At 42.3% G+C, this 8637-nt stretch overlaps 1 protein-coding gene across 3 annotated transcripts in view; it reads left to right on the top strand.

Moving 5' to 3' along the window:
• Positions 1-254: 254 nt before the first annotated feature.
• Positions 255-8637, top strand: part of CENPP (centromere protein P) — a 222945-nt gene continuing 214562 nt past the window's right edge. For 2 of the 3 annotated variants that reach the window (XM_077911128.1, XM_077911137.1), the window contains exon 1: positions 589-747. In XM_077911128.1, the coding sequence (XP_077767254.1) occupies positions 641-747 (107 nt within the window). In that variant the 5' untranslated portion in view covers positions 589-640. Of the gene's footprint in view, positions 748-8637 lie in introns of all 3 variants that reach the window. The other variant, XM_077911155.1, reaches the window with a different exon arrangement.

Below are 8637 nucleotides of genomic sequence, written 5' to 3'. Positions count from 1 at the left end.
GGTGCTCAGGTCCCTAACTTCTAGTCACGTGGCCCAATAGGCGCCGTCTGTCTTCCTTCCTCCCGGATTTCCAATCCAGCTTCCCAGGGTTCCGCTACCGTACTCAGTTCCCGCGTACTCTTCGTTTGCGGCCCTCTGGAGTGCCGTGAGGCCGCCATCATCCTGCCCTCAATGTCCTCAGGACTCCAAACCAAAAATCCCTAATTCCTACTATTCAACCATCGCCTCGGATTCTTTGATTCCTGGACCAGCATGGCGAAAGTGAAGGAGCGGACGGAAAAGCTCGAGGCTCCGGGTCACGTGGTCCCGGAAGCTCCGCTCGCCAGTGCGACTCGCCCGGGCGGCTCCACAGTCCACTCGGAGAGGGGGAGGCTGCCGCGCCCTCGGGCTTCGTGTGGGAGCCAGCCCTTTATGTGCGGGGGCAGGGACGGCTGGGGCCGGCTGAGGCGAGGAGGGCAGCGAGGGCGGCAAGCCCGAGATTCTGCGCGCGCGAACCTGGCACGCCTGGGGCTCCCGCCGCCCCGCCCCCGCCCCCCCCCCCCCCCGCCGAGCTTCGGGATGGTTCGAGCCGGCGGCGCGCGAGGCTTGAAGCGCTGGGTACGCCCGCGTCTCTCAGGCCGCAGCTACTTAGTGCCGCTCCATGGACGCCCAGAGGGCGGAGGTCTGCGCCCTGGAGGCCGAGATCGCGGCCCTGCGGCGGGCGTGCGAGGAGCCGCGGGCGGCGGGGGAAGACGCTGGGCTTGTGCAGTACGTGCCCGCGGGCACTGGGGGCGGGCGAAGGTCTGCGGGCCGCGCGCCCGTCGCCGTCTCCCCGGCGCCACCGTAGCCGAGGGTCGAGCTGGCAAAGGAAAGCGGAGCCTTGGCCGGTTCTTCCCAGGCCCTGGCGGGCGGAGGCGCGGAGGAATAACTGAGAAAACAGGGTGGGAGACTGCAGGACCGCGGCGGGGGCGGTGCGGGCGTGTGTGTGGAGGGGGCCGCCCGCGGGTGTGTGTGTGTGTGTGTGTGTGTGTGTGTGTGTGTGGAGGGGGCCGCCCGCGGGTGTGTGTGTGTAGGCCCCACCCCAGGAGATGCCGCGGCCCTTCGGGCATCACCTCTTACCGCCTAACACACCTGAGGAAGGTACCGTGTGACCCGTTAGGAGTAAGAAGTCCGGCTTAGGGGAGGCCGGTTGCCTGCGCGCAGTCTGGGGAGATCAGGTCGCAGAGGGTTTGGAACCTGGGAACCTAACTTGGAAGCCCAGCCCCCTTCCTGGAGGGTCCGTGAGTGTCAGGATGCACCTGCTTTCTCTAACTTGCAAACGGTTGGAAGGAAACTGATCTTCGTTTTCTCAGTGGACCCTGATTTGATAGGTGTAGAGACCTCCTCCTGAGCCAACAAGGAGAGGGCCACAGAAAGCGGGGAGGAGGACGAGTGCGGCCGGAAGTGCTCAGGTGCAGGGTGGGATGGGGACAGTGAAGGTAGCCGGAACTGGGCAAAGGGAGAGGAGAGCCCGTGACCCGGGACACCTGTGTTCTTTGGCGAGCGGGGTGCCAACGAGCTGAGGCCCCTTGCTGCGCTGGGGTGCTCCCCAGTTGGAAGCGTTACTGTTACCTGGCAGTTACGTAGAAATAGAAATCCTGGGCCCACCCCACCTGATGAGTCCTGTGCTTTTTAACACCCCACCCCCCGCACGCATGCGCGCGCGCACACACACACACACACACACACACACGCGCACACACACACAGTTTTATGCATATTTGAAAGTTTGTGAAGCAGCTAGACTCCTGGCCACAAGATTGTCAGTGTTAGCCCAGTGAGGTGTGTAGACCACTCATGCAATATTCCTTCTCAAACATCCAGTCGGGAAGGGAAGACAGATCCAGATTGTGGGAGATACTACATGTTCAGGATTTTGGTTATTTTTTTTTTTATTATTTTATTTGATAGAGAAAGAGCATGAGCTGGGGGGGGGGAGCGGCAGGCAGAGGCAGAGGGACAAGCGGGCCACAGTGGGTGTACCATTTTACATTCCCACCAACAGTGCGTGGGGGTTCCATGTTTTCGACATTCTCCCCAATATTGTTTTTTTCCTGGTTTTCTTTTTTGATAGTAGTTATTCTAATAGGTGTGAGGTCCATTCTCTAATGATTAGTGATACTGAACATCTGTGTTTATTGGCTATCGTTTCGTACCGGTCACAGCCTCTCTGTAGTAATGCTATTGATTAGAAATGCCTGGAGCCAGTGAGCTTCCCAGAGACCTTTCTCCTTTCCAAACCTGTAGTGATTGGACTGAACCTTGTGCTTCTTAGGATTGCAAGATACCCTTCCGCAAGAACCTTTAGAAAACTTTGAAGAAAAAAAATAGTTTATTATTAATGATACTGGAGTGTACAAGACATGCCATGGGGGCCACACAACCAGGTTATTGGTGCAGACAGAACAAGATAATAGGGATGCGGTTCTGCTTTTACTGGCGTTGAGGGTGGGGGCCTAGAGTTTCAAGGGCTCAGACTTTATTGGTGAACTTAAACATAAGAGTAGGACTATAAGCACAGGAAGAGAAAAAAAACAAGTGGCCCAAATGGTCAGTTATTGAAATTAACCAAGATCTCTAAAGGAATTTTCAGTGTGGGAAGGCAACCTGGCTTTTGAGACCTGTGGCTGGCGCTATTTATTGGCAATAGCAGATGCCTCTGCAATCAGAGTTTGTCAGGTAGTTGCTTCAGGATAAGAAAAGCCAACTGTCAGGTCCTACATTGTCATTCTTACATCCTCTTTGGGGGAATGTCTGTTCAAGTCTTTTGCCCACTTTCAAACAGGTTGGTTTTTGTTGCTTTAGAAATACTTGATATATTTGGAAATTAAAACCATATCAGATACATGATTAGCAAATAGGAGATTTTCTCATTCTGTGAGTTGCTTTTTTTACTCTCTTGATAGTGACATGTTGTAAAATTTTTAAAACATTCATGAAGTCCAATTTGTCTGTTCTTTCTTTTGTTACATCTGCCTTTGCTGCTTATATCCAAGAAATCATTACCCAAAGCCCATGTTATGAAACTTCTGTCCAATATTTTGTTCTAAGAGTTTGTTTTAGGTTTTACATTTAGATGTTTGATCCAATGTGATATTAGGGAAGGGTCCAAATTCATACTTTTGCATATAGATATTCAGTTTTTCCAGCACCATTGGAATGGTATTAGTAAGCTTGTCAAAAATCATGTGATCTAGGGCACCTGGGTGACTCAGTGGTTGAGTGTGTCTGCCTTTGGCTCAGGGTGTGATCCCTGAGTCCCAGGATCGAGTCCCACATCGGGCTTCCTGTATGGAGCCTGCTTCCCTCTCTGCCTCTCTCTCTGTGTCTCTCATGAATAAATAAAATCTTTTTAAAAAAATCATGTGATCATATATGTGAGGGTTTATTTGTAGGTTCTTTTATTTCTAACCCATTCATTCATCTGTCTTTATGCTAATACTACTACACTGTTTTGATTAGCTCTCAGTTTTGAAGTCAGGAAGTACGAGTCCTCCAGTTTTGTTCTTAATCAAGATTATTTTGGCTATTTGGGATCCCTTGAAATTCCATCTGAATTTTATGATGGGTTTTTCTTTTCTGCAAAAATTCTCATTGGGAATTTGGTAGGGATTGCATTGAGTCTATAGATTGCTTGTGGGTAATACTGATATTTTATTACCTATTTATATTGTCTTCTAATTCATTAACCTAAGATGTGTTTTTATTTATGTGAAACGATTTTTTCAGTGATGTTTTGTGATTTTTTTTTTTTTAAGATTTTATTTATTCATGACAGACACACAGAGAGAGGCAGAGATACGGGCAGAGGGAGAAGCAGGCTCCATGCAGGGAGCCTGTTGTGGGACTTGATCCTGGGTCTCCAGGATCACACCCCCGGCTGAAGGCAGCGCCAAACTGCTGGGCCACCGGGGCTGCCCTGTTTTGTGATTTTCATTGTACAAATATTTTACCTTCCTAAGGTAAATTCTCTTTTTTATTAAAGTTTTTATTTATTTTGAGAGAGAAAGAGCTCCAGTAGAGGGGAGGGGGACAGGGAGAAGCAGACTCCCTGCTGAGCAGGGAGCCTGATGTGGGACTTGATCCCAGGATTCTGAGATCGTGACCTGAGCCAAAGGCAGCTGGTAAATTCCTTTTTAAGGTTAATTCCTAAGTAAGGTTTTTGATGCTGTTGTAAATGGAATTGTTTTTGTAATTTGCCTTTCAGATTGTTCATTGTTGGTTTATAGAAATGCATCTGAGTTTTGCGTGGTGACTTTATATCCTGATACTTAGCTGAATTCATTTATTGTAGCATTTTTTGTGTGTGTGTATGGAATCTTTAGGCTTTTGAACATATAAGATATTATCTGTAAACAGAGATAATTTTACTTCCTTTCCAATTTGGATGTCTTTTATTTCTGTCTCTTGCCTAATTGCTCTACCTAGGATTTCCAGAACCATGTTTTAGTGGTGAAAGTGGACATCCTTATCTTTTTTGCTATATGGCTTTTATTATTTTAAGATAATTTCCTTCTGTTCCTAGTTTTTGAGTATATTATCATTGAAATGTGTTAAATTTTGTCAAATGCTTTTTATCCATTAATTGAGATAACCGTGTCTTTTTTCTCCCCTTCTTTCTGTTAATGTATATTACATTGATCAATTTTCCTATGTGGAACCATCTTTGCATTACAGAAATAAATCTCGTTTGGTCATGATGTGTAATCTCTTTTATATGCTGCTGCTTTTGATTTACTGCTTCTGTTAAGGGTTTTTACATTAATGTTCATAAGTAATTTTGGTCTGTAGTTTTCTTGGAATGTCTTTGTCTGACTTTGGTATCAAGGTTGTGCTGGCCTAATAAATGAGTTACAAATTGTTCCTTCCCCAACTTTTTGAAGAAGTTTGGAAAGGATTGGTTAGTGTTTATTTAAATGTATAATACAATTAACTCATGTAGTTATCAGGTCTAGAACTTTTCTTTTTTGGAGATTTTTTGATTATGGATTCAGTCGGACTAATTATAAGTATTCATATTTCTTATCTCATGATTTAATCTTGGTAGGGTTTGTGTTTCTAGGAATTTAGCCATTTCATGTAGGTTATCCAATGTATTGGCATATAGTTATTCATAATACTCCCATAATCCTTTTTATTTTTGTAGAATTGGTGATGTCTCTATTTTCATTTCTGATTTTAGTAATTTGAGTCTATTTTTGTTTTGTTTTCTTTTTAAGTAAACTCTACACCCAGCATGGGGCTCGAACTCATGACCCCAAGATCAAGAGTCCCATGCTCTACCACCTGAGCCAGTGAGGTGCCCATTATCACTCTTTTTTAGTCCCATCTAGGTTAAGTTTTGTCAGTTTTACTGATCCTTTCAAAGAGCCAACCTTTGGTTTCATTCATTTTCTCTGTTTTTCTGTTATCTTTCATTTCTCTCTGCTCTAACTTTTATTATCTTTTTCTTTCTGTTATCTTTGGTTTAGTTCATTTTTTTTTCAGTTGTAATATTAGGTTGTTGATTTGGGATTTTGTTCTTTAAGTGTTTGCGTTACAAATGCCACTGCTCCCCTATCACCATCTGTTCAGTCCCCCAGCATCTTTTCCCATGTCTCTTAAATTCTGATATTTTGTATTTTCATTTTTGTCTTCAAGTATTTTCTCATTTCCCTTGTGGTTTCATCTTGAGTCTTTTGATTGTTTAAAAGTATGTTAACTTCCACAATTTTGTGAATTTTTCAGTTTCCCTTCTGTTATTGATAATCTATCCTTATACCATTGTGGTTGGAGAAGATACTTTGTATGATAACTATATTTTAAAATACATAGAGATTTATTTTGTTACCCAGTCCTGGAAAATGTCCCACATGCACTTGAGAAGAATTTATTTGTCTGTTAGATTTGTCTGTTGTGTAGAATGTTCTGTATACATCTATTAGGTCTAATTGGCTTATTGTGTTATTTCACTACTCTCCTTAACTCTCTGTAGTTGTTCTGTACATTATTGTAAGTGGGGTATTGAAGTCTCCAATTATTATTTTAGTTTTTATTGAGGTATAGTTGACATATAAGATTATCTTAGTTTCAGGTGTACAATATAATGATTTGATATTTGTACAAATTGCAAAATGATATGACACTAAGTCTGGTTAATGTCCATACACACATAGTTACAAGTTTTTTTTTATATGAAATTTTAAGATTTACTATTTTATCAGCCTTCAGATATCAGTACACTATTAAGTATAGTCATTATGCTGTACAGTACATCCCCAGGCTTTTAAAATTTTATAAATGGAAATTTGTACCCTTTGACCACCTTCACCCATTTTCCCAAACCCCTCATCCTTGCCCCTGGCAACCATCAGTCTACTCTATTTCTATGAGTTCGGGATTTTTAAGATTCCACATATCAGTGGGATCATATGTTTGTCTATCTTGATATGACTTAATTCATTTAACATAATGCCCTCAGGGTCCATCCATGTAGTCACAAATGGAAAGATTTGCTTATGTGGCTGAATATTTCAGTTTTATGATATCCACTACATCTTTGTTCATTTATCTGCTGACAGTTAAGTTCTAAATACTTCTGCAGTGAACATGAGGATGCATATTATCTTACTGAGTTAGTGTTTTAGTTTCATTCAGGTAAGTACCCAGAAGTGGAATTGCTGTCTCACATGGTTAGTTCTATTTTTAATTTTTTGAAGAAACTTCATACTGTTTTCTATATTGGTGACACCACTTTATATTACTATCAACAATGCAAAAAGATTCGCTTGTGTCCACATTCTCACCAACTCTTTATTTCTTGTGTTTATGATAATCCATTTTGACAAGTGTGAGGAGATATACCTCATTGTGGTTTTGATTTGCATTTTTGTCATGATTAGTGATGTTGAAAACCTTTTGTATGTACCTCTTTGCCAGATGTATATCTTCTTTGGAAAAATACCTATTCAGATTCTCTGCCCCGACCGCACCCCCTCTTATTTTTTAGAGAGGGAGAGAATGTATAGTGCATGTGTGAGGGGGGAGTGTAGGGAGGGGCAGGAGGAGATGGAGAAGAGAGACTCTTAAGCAGTGTGGAACTGGACGCCACGTCAATCTCTTCACCCTGAAATCATAACCTGGACCAAAATCAAGAGGCAGACACTTAACTGAGCCACCCAGGCATCCCATCTGTCCATTTTTTTTTTAATGTTTATTTATTTATGATATTCACAGAGAGAGAAAGAGAGAGAGGCAGAGACACAGGCAGAGGGAGAAGCAGGCTCCATGCACCGGAAGCCCGATGTGGGATTCGATCCCGGGTCTCCAGGATCGCACCCAGGGCCAAAGGCAGGTGCCAAACCCCTGCGCCACCCAGGGATCCCCCATCTGTCCATTTTTTAATCAGATTTTTTTTCTTTTACTACTGAGTTATGTGAATTCTTTATATTTTTTGGATATTAACTCCTTGGCAGATAACATGACTTGCAAATATTTTCTCCCATTCCATAGTTAGCCTTTATTTTACTGATTTCCTTTGCTGTAGAGGAATTGTTCAGTTGATGTAGTCCCACATGTTGATTTCTGCTTTTGTTGTATTTTCTTTTGATATGTAATCCAAAAAGTCCGTGCCAAGACAGATACAGAGAGTTTACTGCCATTACTTTCTTTTAGGAGTTTCATAGTTTCTGGTCTTATGTTCAAGTCTTTAGTGCATTTTGAGTTAATTTTTGTATGTAGTGTAAGATAGTGGTCCAGTTTCATTCTTTTGTATTGGCTACCCAGTTTTCCTACTTTTGTTGAAGAAACCATTCTTTTCCTGTTGTGTATTCTTGGCTCCTTTGTTGTAAATTAATTGACTCTATATGAATGCATTTATTTCTGGATTCTTTATTCTGTTCCGTTGATCTTTGTGTCTGTTTTTATGCCAATAATATATGTGTATATATGTATATATTATATATATGTACATATATATAAACACATTTTTTAGTATCACGTTATTTTGACTATAGCTTTGTAATATAGCGTGAGATCAGGAAGTGTGATGCCTCTAGCATTGCTTTTTTTTTTTTTTTAAGATTTTATTTATTCATTCATGAGAGAGACAGAGAGAGAGAGAGGCAGAGACACACAGGCAGAGGGAGAAGCAGGCTTCATGCAGGGAGCCTGATGTGGGACTTGATCCCGGGACTCCAGGATCATGCCCTGGGCCAAAGGCAGGCGCTAAACCACTGAGCCACCCAGGGATCCCCTGGCATTTTACTTTGTCAAAATAGTTTGAGCTATTTGGATTCTTTGTACTTCTATAAACACGTTAGAATTGTCTTTTCTATGTCTTTTGAAAAATTCCATTGGCATTTTGATGGGGATTACGTTGAACTTGTAGATTGCTTTGGGTAGTATAGACATTTTAGTGATATTACTTATTCCAGTCCATTAATATGAATATCTTTACATTTATTTGTGCCTTCAGTTTCTTTCATCAATGTCTTACAGTTTTCAGGGTACAGATTTTCACTTCTTTGGTTAAATTTATTCCTAGGTATGTTGTTATTCTTGATGCAATTGTAAATGGGATTGTTTTCTGAATTTCTCTTTCTGATGGTTATTAGTATATAGAAACACAACAGACTTCTG

Source organism: Canis aureus, chromosome 1 (genome assembly GCF_053574225.1).
Source record: "Canis aureus isolate CA01 chromosome 1, VMU_Caureus_v.1.0, whole genome shotgun sequence".
Classification (NCBI taxonomy): domain Eukaryota; kingdom Metazoa; phylum Chordata; class Mammalia; order Carnivora; family Canidae; genus Canis; species Canis aureus.
Note: the sequence above shows the minus strand (reverse complement) of the source record. Positions and strands in the feature narration are given on the sequence as shown.